The sequence below is a fragment of the Schistocerca gregaria genome, chromosome X (assembly GCF_023897955.1).
Source record: "Schistocerca gregaria isolate iqSchGreg1 chromosome X, iqSchGreg1.2, whole genome shotgun sequence".
In the NCBI taxonomy this organism is placed as follows: domain Eukaryota; kingdom Metazoa; phylum Arthropoda; class Insecta; order Orthoptera; family Acrididae; genus Schistocerca; species Schistocerca gregaria.
The window spans coordinates 278271490-278287701 of record NC_064931.1 but is presented as its reverse complement, the minus strand read 5'-3'; the positions used below and the strand labels follow the sequence as shown (position 1 = coordinate 278287701).

General features: G+C 42.7%; 1 protein-coding gene across 2 annotated transcripts in view; it reads left to right on the top strand.

Moving 5' to 3' along the window:
* Positions 1-6523: 6523 nt before the first annotated feature.
* LOC126297696 (cyclin-dependent kinase 12-like) overlaps positions 6524-16212 on the top strand; it is a 313910-nt gene continuing 304221 nt past the window's right edge. Inside the window, exon 1 of one of the 2 annotated variants that reach the window (XM_049988818.1) lies at positions 6524-6669. In XM_049988818.1, the coding sequence (XP_049844775.1) occupies positions 6651-6669 (19 nt within the window). In that variant the 5' untranslated portion in view covers positions 6524-6650. The remainder of the gene's footprint in view (positions 6670-16212) is intronic. The other variant, XM_049988820.1, reaches the window with a different exon arrangement.

The window sequence follows — 16212 nt, the reverse complement described above, 5'->3', positions numbered from 1 at the left end:
GCCTCACTCCGTGCACAACTTTGCCAACGATCACTCTTTTCTTTGCAAGTCACTTATGTACACTACCTTTTGTGAAAATAGCAACACCCAGGAAGAATGATCTGTACTGCGAAAACACTTTACGACGTTTTTCACCTGATTCTCATTTTATGTCAAGACCATATAATAGTTTTTCTATAGGTGAGGAACGTTGAAAGAATGTATATGTAGATACGAGCACACCCAACTATGTATTTTATTATCCGTTTTAATACAGTTACAAACATCTGTTACCTGTGTTGACACTGACAAGCAGTATTTCAAATCTCTAACATGTGTCATTTTATGGGCCACTGTGTCAAGAAGATCGCTCACGTTGAAAAACTTTTTTCCCAACTTTCTCAACGGCGGTCTTACACCATGCCAAACAGTCGACCTCCGTAACCGGGATCGTTAGCGCACGCTTGCACGCTGGCGCCCTACTCGGAAGTAGCTGGTGTGAGTCCTAAGAATGAAAGAAATTTTCACCATCAGCATTTGACCGTCAATGGGAGGAGACGTGTTAGCGTAAAGATCGTGATCTCTTTGCGCTGGTATGCTGGATTAAGTTCCAAAGATCTCGGCTGTGTCTCACGAAGTGGGGGCAGTCCCTTACATGGGGACGTTACGCACGGCTATCCGAGAGGAGGAGACTAGGTATCGGCGTTTGATTTCACTCTCCTCTTTCTCTCATCATCGTGTAACACACACATTACAGTTACCTACATTCAACAAAAACACTTAAGATTTAACTCCCCATCGCAGCTCTTAGGAAGAACACACTTTCCGAGTAGTTTACTTAACAACCTTTCGGGATCTCATAGGCAAGAATAACATACAACTTCTTCTTTTCCTGGATGGATGATGTTCATAGGCCCCGAGAGAGAGTATTCATTACAAACAAATTTATCATCTGATGTAGTTCTAGGCAAGGTGATTTGACAACTTATCTTCTCAATGTAACTAAAATATTTGTCAGACAGATGGAGTAATCTTCTCAGTTTATTTATTGGCTATGGCTACAGAAAAATATCACTGGTAAATAATTGTAGTGCATCTTAAAAATGGTCCACTTTTTTAGTTGAAAAACAGTTCACTCAACCTTGAATAAATGCCAGATAAAGACCACAATCAAGATAAAACGTTCTCACAGCGTTCAATTACAAACTTAGTGAAAAGCAACTGACCTCTGTCACATTTACTTAATATGTCCAGAGAAAGATACCAAGCGATATAAAGTGGAGAAAGTGTTCTGCATAGGCTGCAAAGAGACGAACATACATTGAAAAGATTTTAGGAAAATGTAGCAACTCTACAAAGCAGAGGCATATAATCTACTCTTGAACACTGTTGGGGTCTTTGGAGTGATCATTATATCGGGCTGTAGGAAGAGATTGGACGATTCAGCAACGGGCTGCTACGGCTCTAATTGTCTCACCCATTTCCACACCAAAGTGCGACGTAGTTGTTCTGTAAACAGAAATGGAAATCGTTGCAAGCAAGGAGGTGTTCTAGCGAAACGCCGTCGGAAAAAAATTAGAAAACAAATATTTCACATATAACCACGAAGCCTTTCGAGACAGATTTGCTGGTCGATTTCCATTTAACGCGACTAGTGGGCAGAGAACATTGTGTATGAATATTTGAGACAATGTAAAAAGTACTTTCTCTCCGCCTTGTACGCTAATGGAATAGGAAAGGATGGTGATAGACGTTGCTACCAAGCATTCAGAACCCTACATTGTACACCTGGTAGTGGAGTGTTAACGCAGATGTGGCCAGATGAATCTTTTTGCATCTACAGACAAACTCAGCAAACCACTGTTTAGTACATGACAAAGGATATTTAGCGTCGTACCACAGGCTAGACTTTCTTTCCGTGCCAGTCCCGTAGAGTACGGGATCAGTGACTGCTTAAATACCGCTGTGCGTGTTGTAATTACTCTGATTTTATCGTCATGGTCCCTACGGGAGCTAAACGAAGGGGCTGAAGAATAGCTCCAGATTCTTCACGCAATATTGTTTCTTAAACTTTGTTAGTAGGCTTCCGGGGAATAATTAGTGTCTATCTTCAAAATTCGGCCAATCAAGGTTTTTCTGATGAACCGAACTTACCGATACCGGATGTCGAGTTCGTCCCGTGGCGTAATGAGGTTGCGGACCGTGACGTCATAAGTGCGCAAACAGGAAAAGAACAGGCCACCGGCAGTATTTTTTTGCGTCCATATTGATTTTTTAGAATGTAGGTCGTGGTGAAAGGTTCTTCCGTGGCGTGGACCGAGACAGTTTGGTTGTGATTTGGCGAACCGGTAACGAAGGCTTCGGTTAATCCAGTTGCTCAACATTCCCGTGGTTTGACTTTGGTTTGAGTTTCCTGTACTCACAATTCACCCATAATCCAGCCACTACATAAGCAATCTGACGGATACAGTGAGCAGCAGTCTGCGAATGTTTGTTTTTATGTACTGGAAAGTGTCGCTAAGTGCGTGTAGGAGGACGCAGGGTGACTTGGATAGAATTTCTGTTTAGTCTGATGAATGGCAGCTAACTCTAAATGTGGAAAAAAAGTAAGATAATGTAAATTAGTAGGAAAAATTATTCTATAATCTTCGAATGCAGTATTAGTGGTGTACTGCAATAGAGCGAGAGTAGTTATTATGATAATTCTAGGAAAATGTAACTCGTCTATGAAGAACACTTGTGCGACACATTCTAGAGTATTAATTGAATGTTCGGGATACCCACCATGTGAGATTAAAGGAAGACATCGAAGTAATTCAGAGGCGTGTTGCTAGATTTGTTACCTGCAAGTTCGACCAACACGTGAGTATTACATAAATGCTTCGTGAACACCAATGGGAATCCTTGGAGGGAACAACGATACTGAGAAAGTTAAAAGAATCGGAATTTGAAACAGACTGAGATCGATGTTACTGCCACGAACGTACATCTCTCGTAAGAACCACAAAAACTGGATACGGGATATCAGAGCTCGTCCGGAAGCATGAAGACAGTCGTTTTTTCCTCGCTTCATCCGTGGGTAGGACAGGAAGGGGAAAGACTTGCAGGTGTCTACGAGGCATCATCCGCCATGTACTGCATGGTGGCTTACTGAATATGAATGCCTCTATGTGTATACAACGGGTGGACAAAACTATAGAAAAGCCAAAAGCCCAACACCTTACCATGCCTAATACAGTGTAGGTAAGCTGTTGGCATTCGAAACAGCGCCCAGCGTCTCGAAATGGATAAATACAGGACCTGTTCGGTTTCCAAGGGAATGTTATACCATTCTTACTGCAAAATAGTGGCAAATCAAGGTAATGATAATGTAAGTGGATAGCGATCACGCACCCTTCTCTCCAAGGTAGAACACAAATATATTACTGAGATCTGGTGATAGTGGTGCCGGGAGAGTGCAAAAATTCATCCTGGCGCTCACAAAACTAGGTGCAGACGACGTGAGCTATGTAAACAGGGGCCCAGTAGCTTAGGAGCAGCCGGCCGAGGTGGCCGAGGGGTTCTAGGCGCTACAGTCTGGAACCGCGCAACGACTACGGTCGCAGGTACGAATCCTGCCAAGGTTCAAATGGCTCTGTGCACTATGGGACTTAACATCTGAGGTCATCAGTCCCCCTAGAACTTATAACTACTTAAACCTAACTAACCTAAGGACATGACACACATCCATGCCCGAGGCAGGATTCGAACCTGCGACCGTAGCGGTCGCGCGGTTCCAAACTGAAGCACCTAGAAACGCTCGGAATCCTGCCAAGGGCACGGATGTCTGTGATGTCCTTAGATTAGTTAGGTTTAAGTTGTTCTGAGTTCTAGGGGACTGATGACCCCAGAAGTTAAGTCCCGTAGTGCTCAGAGCCATTTGAACCATTTGAGCTTCGGAGCACTGCATCAGCCTAAGGGAACAAACATTGTACCATGAAGTGGACCTGATTAATCAAAATGGTCACATAATCCTTTATAGTAACGTGATCTAGTGGAGTAACCATGGAGCCAATGGAAGACCAAGATATGACTGCCCAAATGATCACCGCTGCTCCCCTTCCCCCCCCCCCCCCCCCCCCCACTTTTATGTTTCACTCTTGAACGTAAACTCGGCCGTAATGGGAAACGCAATGAAACATGGCTCATCCGACAAAATGACTTTCTTCTGTTGCTCCATAGCCCATGATTTATCACTTCCGCGCCACATTTTCCTAATGTCACTGATGTATGATTTTGGAATTTCTGCTCACCATGCAATTCTCAACTTGTGGTTCTCCCCTCGTGTTGTTTTATTGCTGACAGTGTTCGCGAGTGCGACATTCAGTTCTGCAGTGACCTTTGCAGCTGTCGCCCTCATACACTATGTGATCAAAAGTATTGGGACAACTAGCTGAAAATGACTTACAGGCTCGTGGTGCCCTCCATCGGTAATGTTGGAATTGAATATGGTGTTGGCCCATCTTAAGCCTTGATGACAGCTTCCACTCCCGCAGGCAAATGCTGGAAGGTTCCTTGGGGAATGGCAGCCCATTCTTCACGGCGTGCTGCACTGAGGAGAGGTATACATGTCTGTCGGTGAGGCCCGGCACGAATGCGGTGTTCCAAAACATCCCAGAGGCCATCTATAGGATTCAGGTTAGGATTCTGTGCAGGCCAGTCCATTACAGGGATACTATTGTCGTGTAACCACTGCGCCACAGGCCGTGCATTATGAACAGGTGCTCGATCGTGTTGAAAGATGCAATCGCCATCGCCGAATTGCTCTTCAACAGTGGGAAGTGCTTAAAACATTAATGTAGGCCTGTTCTGTGATAGTGTCACAGAAAACAACAAGGGGTGCAAGCCCCCTCCATGAAAAATACGACCACACCATAACACCACGGCCTCCAATTTTAGTGTTGGCATTACACACGCTGGTAGATGACGTTCACTGGGAATTCGCCATACCCACACCCTGCCATCGCATCACCACATTGTGTACCGTCATTCATTACTCCACACAACGTTTTACCACTGTTCAATCGTCCAAGGTTTACTCTCCTTACACCAAGCGATGCGTCGTTTGGAATTTACCTGCGTGATGTGTGGCTTACGAGCAGCCACTCGACCATAAAATCCAAGTTTTCTCAACTCCTGCCTAACTGTCATAGTACTTGCAGTGGATCCTGATTCAGTTTGTAATTCCTGTGTGATGGTCTGGATAGATGTCTACCTATTACTCTTCAACTGTCGGCGGTCTCTGTCAGTCAACAGACGTCGTCGGCCTGTATGCTTTTGTGCTGTACATGTCCCTTCACGTTTCCACTTCACTATCACATCGGAAACAGTGGGCTTAAGTGTGGAAATCTCGCGTACAGACGTATGCCGCAAGTGACACCCAATCAACTGACCACACTCGAAGTCCGTGAGTTACGCGGAGCGCCCCATTCTGCTCTCTCACGATGTCTAATGACTACTAAGGTCGCTGATATGGAGTACCTGGCAGTAGGCGGCAGCACAATGCTCCTAAAATGAAAACGTATGTTTTTGGGGGTGTTCGGATACTTTTGCTCAATAGTGCACTTTTCGTCACAAAAAAATGGTTCAAATAGCTCTGAGCACTATGCGACTTAACTTCTGAGGTTATCAGTCGCATAGAACTTAGAACTAATTAAACCTAACTAACCTACGGACATCACACACACCCATGCCCGAGGCAGGATTCGAACCTGCTACCGTGGCGGTCGCTCGGCTCCAGACTGTAGCGCCTAGAACCGCACGGCCATTCCGGCAGGCTTTTCGTCACAATCTTCTTCAATGATCATCTCACATGATCAATCAACCTACACTTTCGTCAGCTTTGGGACTTGTTTTGATATTTTTCGCTTTTCCTGTATGTGGTATAAATCTGCGATACAATGCCTCTCGAAACACGTAACACTACGGTTACCTCGGTTAAGGAAGCACCACAATATGTTCACCAACAATGTGCCGACGTTCGAATTAACTTAGCTCCTGTTTTTCTCTGCCTCGTGATGACTGAGTGTTGTGTGATGTCCTTAGGTTACTTAGGTTTAAGTAGTTCTAAGTTCTAGGGGACTGATGACCATAGATGTTAAGTCCCACAGTGCTCAGAGCCATTTGAGCCAACTTAGCTCCCACATCATGCACTCAGAACTACAGAGATCACTGTTCTGACCAAGAATGACAATTGTAATGCATTTAGGGCATTACGCAAGTGCCATTGATGGTCAAATACAACAGCGCCACCTGCAGACTTGGCTGCCATCTGCATTCACAGTCAAGTATGCACTTCCCGCGGTGTTTCCATATTTTTGTTCAAACCCTGTACGTGTGCATACATGCGATTTTCGACCTCGTGCGCTTTTATCGTTAGTGAGGTGGGCAGTAGCAGCGGCCGTCAGCAGGCCGTGTGCGCAATGCCCCGCGCCTTATCTCGAGTATCTAAGGGGGCGCAGATGAGTCTATTCTAGCGACGCGCCGCCGGGTCTACGACCGGGGCAGCTTTCGGAGGAGTTCGCCGAGTGTCGTGCTGCGCAACGGGCAGCGCCTGCCGCCAACGGTCAGTGCGCTGACAGACGCGGCGCCGCCAACACTCCTTACGTCTTCGATCCCACAGGGGATTCTGTATGCGCCTCTATGTCTTATGTAAGTCGGATATCGACAAGAGAAATACCGATGACGTCGCTTCTCTAAACATTACAGCTCCGCTTTGCTTCGCTTTCAGCTATGCCTGCGATACATGCACTTAAGTAATTTCGTACAACTGAACTCATTTGCTTCTCCCTTCAGGATCAAAGATTTTATCTTGTCGCACACGCTTCACCTTGCAATCTGGCGTATATATTCACTGACACCGTACGGCACGCTAAACTTATAGTACACTGCAAGAGAAACGGTGTTTACGCGCTAATATTGTTCGTATTCCGTAATTTACGCGCGGGATTAATGTCACGAGGAAGAATGTGACCACTTACAAGCTATACTCGTATAAGAAACAATCAGCTGAACTCATTTGCTTCTCCCTTCAGGATCAAAGATTTTATCTTGTCGCACACGCTTCACCTTGCAATCTGGCGTATATATTCACTGACACCGTACGGCACGCTAAACTTATAGTACACTGCAAGATAAACGGTGTTTACGCGCTAATATTGTTCGTATTCCGTAATTTACGCGCGGGATTAATGTCACGAGGAAGAATGTGACCACTTACAAGCTATACTCGTATAAGAAACAATCAGCTAAGTTTAATGTCCCATCATTGTTTTTTAAGTCTATACGCTGCATTAAAAGTGGGTTTTCGATTGAACCGTGAGCTTACCGTGACTCATAATCAGTTACGCTTCACAGTAGTAATATCCTGTGTAGGCGGTGCTGGACAGATTTGTTGAAGGTTAAACACTGCATTGTACAATATTCCACTGTTCCCTTTTTTTTAAATCAAAGACTATAGATTTCGGTTATCTGGCCATCTTCGGGTCCCAAAAAAATATTCAGATATGCATTGCACAATTTCGGTACCCAAAGGAATTCGAATTGTTCCATTCTTAACACAGCTGCCTTTGTGTAGCAGTCATCTCTTGTAAGCGTCAAACAAGCTTGTGAAAACTCTGTTCTCTGTTTCAAGTGGAAAATTTTATAACAATGTAATTGTACATTGCATAGTTGAATAATACCTTCCTGGAACCCTAAGTGGTCAGGTATATAACCGAAACCGATCGTCTTTAATAAAAATAACATAATACAGCTGCGTTTATACAGTTGAGTTTTAACTACAATTAGTAGTGTTGTCGAAGTCACGAGCACACAAACCTCTTTTCACTGCAGTAATTAAGCGACAAAACATAAAGGAGATGCGCAAGTTTTTGGCGTCTGTATTTTTGTCGCATCCAACCACAAGTTAATCTCTATGGCGTCCTGTTCTCACTGTCATGTATAGGGTGTTGAAAACGTGTTCATAGGAAAAGTGTCATAATTTCTTTCCCCATGACTATTATGAAACAGATCTGAGTGTACCGTAACGAATATCTTAACAATGAGGCTAAACTGTTAACTCAATTTCTATGTTAATCGTCGCGTATAAAACAATGCTTGCTCAGTTATATCACAAAACTGGCCATTGTCAACCACATGTTACGAGCAATAGGAATTGGATGCAGAGCTTTTTTTTATCTCAAATGCAAGTCTTTTTATCTTATTCACGTTTTCGAGAGTAGTGTCTTGAGGGATTTTTATGTTATAAGGCTGTTTAGTGTGAATGGGAGATGTATTTCCATATGACAACAGTGTATAATTACGGTAAACTGGAATTTACTCGAATTATTGAAATCGAGTAAGCATAACTGAAAGGAATACACAAAGCTCGCTGGTATAACTAACGTTATAAATACAGTTTCTGCAGTAGTCGCATAAATGTTGGGCAACGCTTTTACCCATGATGTTCCTTTTTATGTGTTTATTTCTACGTTTGTTTCATCGGGCAAAATCAGGGCTTCCTCGCTCCCTCTTACGTCTAACTTTACTATTTTGTATAGTATTAGGATGCTGCATAAGTTTGTAGTGTTTTTGTTTCGCACGTTGGCATTCCGGTTGGCACTGTAGCTATTTGAGCTTAGGTATTCTCATTTTCTCATTTGGAGATAGTGAGTGGAGCTACGGACGCTAGAAAATGAAGTGCCACGTGGAGAAATCGGAGCAGTTCCGACATGTTCCTCTGTTTAAGTTCAGCAGTGGGGTGACTGCAGCGGAGGGAGTCAGAAATATTTGCGACGTGTATGGGGATAATTCCATTGGACAGAGAACAGCGACAAAATTTTTTTTTTTTTCGTTTAAGGAGAATCGTTTTGTCATTTGTTACTCTCCACGTTCAGGAAAATCTTCTGGGTTTGACGAAGATCCTTTCAACGCATTAATCCACAATGATCCACTCAGTGTACTCGAGAACTCGCAAATGTGATGAGCTATGATCATTACACCATCGTGCGACATTTGCACGCAATGAGGAATGTTCAGAAATGGTGTGTGCGGGTACCGCAAGCTCTAAGCCAAAATCAAAAAAATCAATGGGTGTCCATCTGTGCGTCTCTGCTAGCTCGTTATCAATTGGTACACACCGACCATTCCTATCCCGCATCGTTACTGGTGACAAGAAATGGCATCGCTATGCTAATATACGAGAAGAAAAGGAATGCTTGAGCCCAAACAAAACAGTAACTCCCCGTACAAGACGTGTGCGCCTTCACAAAAGATAACGCTATGCATCTGGTGAAACAACGACGGTGTGGTGTACTACGAATTGCTTCCCCGAGGTATAACAATCACTGCTGACATTTATTACCAGCAATTGAGGCGTCTTCCAGACGAGAGCCAAAAACAATGCCCAGGAATACTGCGTGAAGTGACGCAACCACACGGGATCGCCTGCACGCTTTCTGGTGGACTGACAGACAACACTACACAGGAATTAGGGTGGGAAGTCATTCCTTACTCATCTTATTCACCTAATCCCTGCACTCATATTTTCACCTTTTACGCTCGCCATCAAACAGCGTTCAAGGAGCTTCCTTTCCGTATGAAAATATGCTCCGAACATAGCTCGACGAGTTCTGCACCCCATACTCACGTGATTGCTACAGTCGCGGAATCGAAAAGTTACCCCAGCGTGAGCAGACTGTTGTAAATAGTGAAGGAGGATATGTTACTGATGACTAGTGTCTGTTATGTGTATCTGTTGTGTTTATTAAACCTATGGAAAAAGACTACGAACTTATGCAGCAACCTAATACAAGAGCAATATATAATGGAAATAATGCGTCTTCCATAATTGCTTCTGTCACTGAATGAAACAACGACAAGGTCACTGTTACCAGGCACTATTCATTTATTTCCATGACATCTTTCGAAAGTTTAAGCCTCCACCATAAGGTGGATTAATGTGGTTTAATATGGTATGTAAGTTTTGTGTCACGATTTTCGGTTAACCTGTGGGACTGTCTAGAAGGCAAAATGTCAGAACACCATTTTAGTGCATGGCTCATAGTTTTGTAGTGATCTTCGACTCAAAGGATGAAGGAAAATGTGTGACTCGTTTACCGTAGTGGCCTCGCATTCGTGAGGGCGACGTTTTAAATCCGCGTTCGGCCATCCTGATTTAGGTTTTCCGTGGCTTCCTTAAATCAATTAAGACAAATGCCGGTATGGTTCCTTTGAATGAGCATAGCCGATTTCCTTCGTTATCTTTTCTTAATCCGAGCTTGTTCTCTGTCTGTAACGACCTCGTTATGGACGGGATTTTAAACATTAATCTTTCTTCTACCTTTTCCTGTCGTGTTACGTCACATACAACATCACACTGAAAGGAGCAAAGATGTCGCCTACACTCTTAACAAGTGCAAACAACACATAGAAAAGCAAAACATTGTTTCGGGCCAAGCCTCGAAGCATTGTGGAGATCTTTAATTGCACAGATGAACCGAAACAGACGTAAATATCTCTATTGGTCACAGATTATTTTCTGTCAAGTTAACATAATACTTTGTACACATTTAAGAAATTAGGATGACATGTTAGAAACATTAAGTTTAAAAGTTATGTTACCAATTGTTGCAAAATTTATATGTAAACAACAAGAGACTTCCAGAATGAGATTTTCACTCTGCAGCGGAGTGAGCGCTGATATGAAACTTCCTGGCAGATTAAAACTGTGTGCCCGACTGAGACTGGAACTCGGGACCTTCGCCTTTCGCGGGCAAGTGCTCTACAATCTGAGCTACCAAAGCACGACTCACGCCCGGTACTCACAGCTTTACTTCTGCCAGTACCTCGTCTCCTACCTTCCAAACTTTACAGAAGCTCTCCTGCGAGACATGCAGAACTAGCACTCCTGAAAGAAAGGATACCGTAGGAGGGCTTCTGTAAAGTTTGGAAGGTAGGAGACGAGATACTGGTAGAAGTAAAGCTGTGAGTAGCGGGCGTGAGTCGTGCTTCGGTAGCTCAGATGGTAGAGCACTTGCCTGCGAAAGGCAAAGGTCACGAGTTCGAGTCTCGGTGGGTCACACAGTTTTAATCTGGCAGGAAGTTTCAACAATTCACTTATTATTACTATGTGACATTATTAGTGGGGGGGGTTGAGAGATGGAGGGTGAAAGGACTGAGAAGAGTAGTGCACAGTTTCGGAGTTTTGGTTATGACAGAGTTTACATTTAATACGTGCAGCATCTAAGTAACTGTTGAAGTAAGACATGACTTATGATTTAAGTAACATGAACAACTGTACTCTCCTTCTCTCACTCCTTTAACTCTCTTATCTCTCAATCCCGCCCTTTTCCATATGCACAGTCACACACGAACACATACCAACTTTTATTTTTACTTACGCATTTATATTTTCGTCCATTCTAACAGCAAAACACATCCACAAAACTATGTTATATTTACTTAAACAGTGTTTTGTCTTTTTCTCTACTAGAAATGCCACAATTATCTCAAAGTCGTGACACAACACTGACATGTCATATATCAATCCACGTAAATTCACCTGATAATGGAGATTTAAAACTCCGAAACCCGTCGTGGAAATAAATAAATAGTGACTGGTAACGGTAAACTAGTTGTATCATTCGATGTCAACAACAGACACGGTAAAGCCTAACCAAAAATGTTTACGTTTAAAATAGCTTTTCATTTGATGTTTTTCTGGTACTTGTCATGAGAGTGCTTTCTGACAAAATGCTTCGTTTTTAAAAACTCCCGGTACATGCGGAAGCTCAGATTCTACATATCCAGTAGCGCGAGGTTCTATAGTAGGCACTTCGCTCGTCATACAGCTTCGACATGATGATTGCTTTACTTCGATGGAGAAGGAAATTCCAGAGACGCTAGTGACTTCGCGTTACTCTTTGCTTCTCTTATTGAGACCACCAGCAGGAAAGTTTGAAATTAGTGAACGTAGAACATTTGCATTTAAACCAGACAATAGCCACTCACATGAAGTATTTCATAAATTACAACGAAAATGCAGACCACTGCAATCAGTCCTCCCAGACAGGTTTCCAGCGTATCATCAATAGATAAGAAAAGCTAAATGATGATTCGTTTCCTTCTTCAACGTGAGTTTCATTGTATGCGAATTAGATGGAAAATACTTTGCAAACTGACTGTTCCTATCAACGAAACTAAATGCGCAACACTTAAAGGAAATACCACTTTAGTGTTTTGCGCGTTACCGAGTAACGCATACCCTGTACAGTCAGCAGTCATTGAGTGAATTGTTATTAAATTTTCATGCAAGGTGGAAGTTTCTCATGTATTTAAATATGTGTTCGTAAGTTTTGATACCGAAATATGTAAATCTCAGTGCAGCGCAACAGAGCTATGTGAAAATTTAATTTTGAACGGAAATATGTGGCGTTCACGCTACACGAGGCGAAATCCAGACTAGCTGGTATATCAAACATATTCGTCTACGAAAAAGCAACCCATTTTCAATTAAATTTACGTACTCCGCTAGATTGAAAAACAAAATGACTGAATTTAAAATTTTGGCCCCGAATATTCCTAATCTTTATCTTCAGTCTTGCAAACAATCACTGTACCAGAATTGTTATTGTAATTACACAGCAAATGAATGTAGAAATTGACACATGTGACTTTCTGACAAAACTGCTTGGAAATTTACGAGACAACACTTTACTGAAATCTTTTATTGTTATTAAATCTCTGAACTGATACTGATATTATTTTCACAAATACGCTCTGACAGGCACAGTGGACATGAACTTTGATGGTAATTAAATTTATTTGCCTACCCGTGCGCACGGAACGCTCGTCGGGTTTGTGACACCTGCACGGAGCTACACGTGTACTGAGAGGGAATGTGTTGACGTCTGCATGGAGCCGAGGACTCTAGGTAGTGGACAGGGTGTTCCAGAACTAGGATACACCGGCATGTCCGCCGCTGCCTGCGACGTATTCTGGAGAAGGCCAAAGCGCATTCCTTGCACGAAGTTCCCTGTCCCTGCACCAGTTCGTACTGTGCGTGGCTTTCTCCCAGAGTTCAGTACTGTAGCTGACCTCTGACTGGCAGTTAGTGTTCCGTGTTTTAGTGCTGAGATAACGGAGTTCACAGAGACCACCGAAGGGAAGACTTGCTATACACACAAACATGAAGTGACTTACTGAGGCTGTATTAACTTTAAAAACAATAACGCAAAGGAAAAGTACCCACAAAAAAATAATACAGTTTTAGGGGATGATAGCCATGTTTGTATTCCAGATAAAACAGGAAATAAAATAGGAAAACATTTTGTCAGCGCAAAGAGGCGGCGAAAAGAAACAGACGCTACAGCTTCATCAGTTTTCGTTGAAGAAGTAGAGCAGCTGTTCAATCGAGACTACGACTTAGTAACATCATTACCATCATACGGATGTGCGAAACAATCGTTACATCGCATTAGATGAAAATATATGGGAACTACACAAGATCCCACCTATTCTGCAGGAGTATCCTTCCAAGAAAATAATTTACTGATGGTAGCAATTTTTTACTCCCAAATGATAGCAGGCGCCAAATGGCAGAATACTGGTGTTTGCAGCAAAAACTGTGATTCATTCTTTGCGGATGGAACGTTCAGGAGTTCGAGCAAGAAGTTTGGACAGTGGTTTGTACTCCAATGCATGGACGTGAGTTTACTAGGACGCTCTTCAAACCACTGTAGCGCGGGACAGACAGTTATTCTGCTGGAAAATGCCATCGCCGTCGGGGAATACATCACGTATGAAGGCATAAAGGTGATACACAATACTGATCACATACTGTTCGCAGATGATGCTGTAATTTACCGTCTAGTAAGGTCATCCGAAGACCAGTATCAGTTGCAAAGCGATTTTGAAAAGATTGCTCTATGGTGTGTCAGCTGGCAGTTGACGCTAAATAACGAAAAGTGTGAGATGATCCACATGAGTTCCAAAAGAAATCCGTTGGAATTCGATTACTCGATAAATAGTACAATTCTCAAGGCTGTCAATTCAACTAAGTACCTGGGTGTTAAAATTACGAACAACTTCAGTTGGAAGGACCACATAGATAATATTGTCGGGAAGGCGAGCCGAAGGTTGCGTTTCATTGGCAGGACACTTAGAAGATGCAACAAGTCCACTAAAGAGACAGCTTACACTACACTCGTTCGTCCTCTGTTAGAATATTGCTGCGCGGTGTGGGATCCTTACCAGGTGGGATTGACGGAGGACATCGAAAGGGAGCAAAAAAGGGCAGCTCGTTTTGTATTATCACGTAATAGGGGAGAGAGTGTGGAAGATATGATACGCGAGTTGGGATGGAAGTCATTAAAGCAAAGACGTTTTTCGTCGCGGCGAGATCTATTTACGAAATTTCAGTCACCAACTTTCTCTTCCGAATGCGAAAATATTTTGTTGAGCCCAACTTACATAGGTAGGAATGATCATCAAAATAAAATAAGAGAAATCAGAGCTCGAACAGAAAGGTTTAGGTGTTCGTTTTTCCCGCTCGCTGTTCGGAAGTGGAATAGTAGAGAGATAGTATGATTGTGGTTCGATGAACCCTCTGCCAAGCACTTAAATGTGAATTGCAGAGTAGTCATGTAGATGTAGATGTAGATGTAGTTAACATCTGTCATAGCGTCTTTGATAACTACCGGACGGTGGTGGTCATCATCTGTCGTTGCTCAGTTTTCGATCATCGCTGCCTACAACCATTTTATTCCAAGTTCTGTTTCTCGCTTTTTTGTGTCATATTGCGACATTTATTATTAATTAATTTTCGAAATTGCCTTATAGACTTCGTCGTACGCCCCTCTCCCCTCAGGTGGGTACAACATTCCTGCACTTTTATATTAGTACTGCGTCAACTAAATGGGCGACAGTTCACATACTGTTTGTGTAAGTGAACAGAGTAGCTACGTTTCTCGATTGGAAACAGTTCAAACAAATCAGTAAAGCGTAACTAAGTACTGTTCACAATATTACAGTGGAAAATGTTGCAAGAGGTCATCCCTAAAGTACCAGGTGATCAAAAAGTCAGATTAAAATTTGAAAACTGAATAAATCACGGAATAATGTAGATAGAGAGGTACAAATTGACACACATGCTTGAAATGACATGGGGTTTTATTAGAACCAAAAAAAAAGAAAACGTTCAAAAAATGTCCGACAGATGGCGCTTCATCTGATCAGAATAGCAATAATTAGCATAACAAAGTAAGACAAAGCAAAGATGCTGTTCTTTACATGAAATGCTCAATATGTCCACCACCATTCCTCAACAATAGCTGTAGTCGAGGAATAATGTTGTGAACAGCACTGTAAAGCATGTCCGGAGTTATGGTGTGGCATTGGCGTCGGATGTTGTCTTTCAGCATCCCTAGAGATGTCGGTCGATCGCGATACACTTGCGACTTCAGGTAACCCCAAAGCCAATAATAGCACGGACTGAGGTCTGGAGACCTGGGAGGCAAAGCATGACGAAAGTGGCGGCTGAGCACAGGATCATCACCAAACGACGCGCGCAAGAGATCTTTCACGCGTCTAGCAATATGAGGTGTTTTTTTTATATTTGTTCTAACAAAACCCTATGTCATTCCAAGCATGTGTATCAATTTTTACCTCTCTATCTACATTATTCCGTGGTTTATTAAGTTTTCAAATTTATACCGACTTTTTGATCACCCGGTATATACAATTGAAGATACAGGAATGCAGTACTTAAATTTGCGTTCTGCATCGAAAAGTGTACTGCACGGTAAAAAATCATACGTAACAGGATTTAGTAGTTGTTTCTGGCTGCCTGTTATTCGGAAATTCTTTTTCGCCCTGGAGGCCATGTTTATGGTTCCTCGAGTATAGAAGCGTACATCCTTCATGAATGTCACAATCAATAGTTCCAATCCGAAAAGAATATTCTAGTTGTATCGACTGCAGCGTAGACTCGAAATTAAGCGTTGAATTTGACATAAGACCTCCGCACAAAAATGAATTAGGGTCTTATTTCAGACTTATCCGTCCAGCAGCTAATGTCTTTTGAATCGACTGAGTAAAAGGATTGACTATTACGCATGAAATCTCACTGCAACGTAGGCCAAAGCATGAAGAGCATCTCAATAGAATTTCAGCAAACTGTGGGTATTCCGCAACATTTAATGAAATTGTAACTGA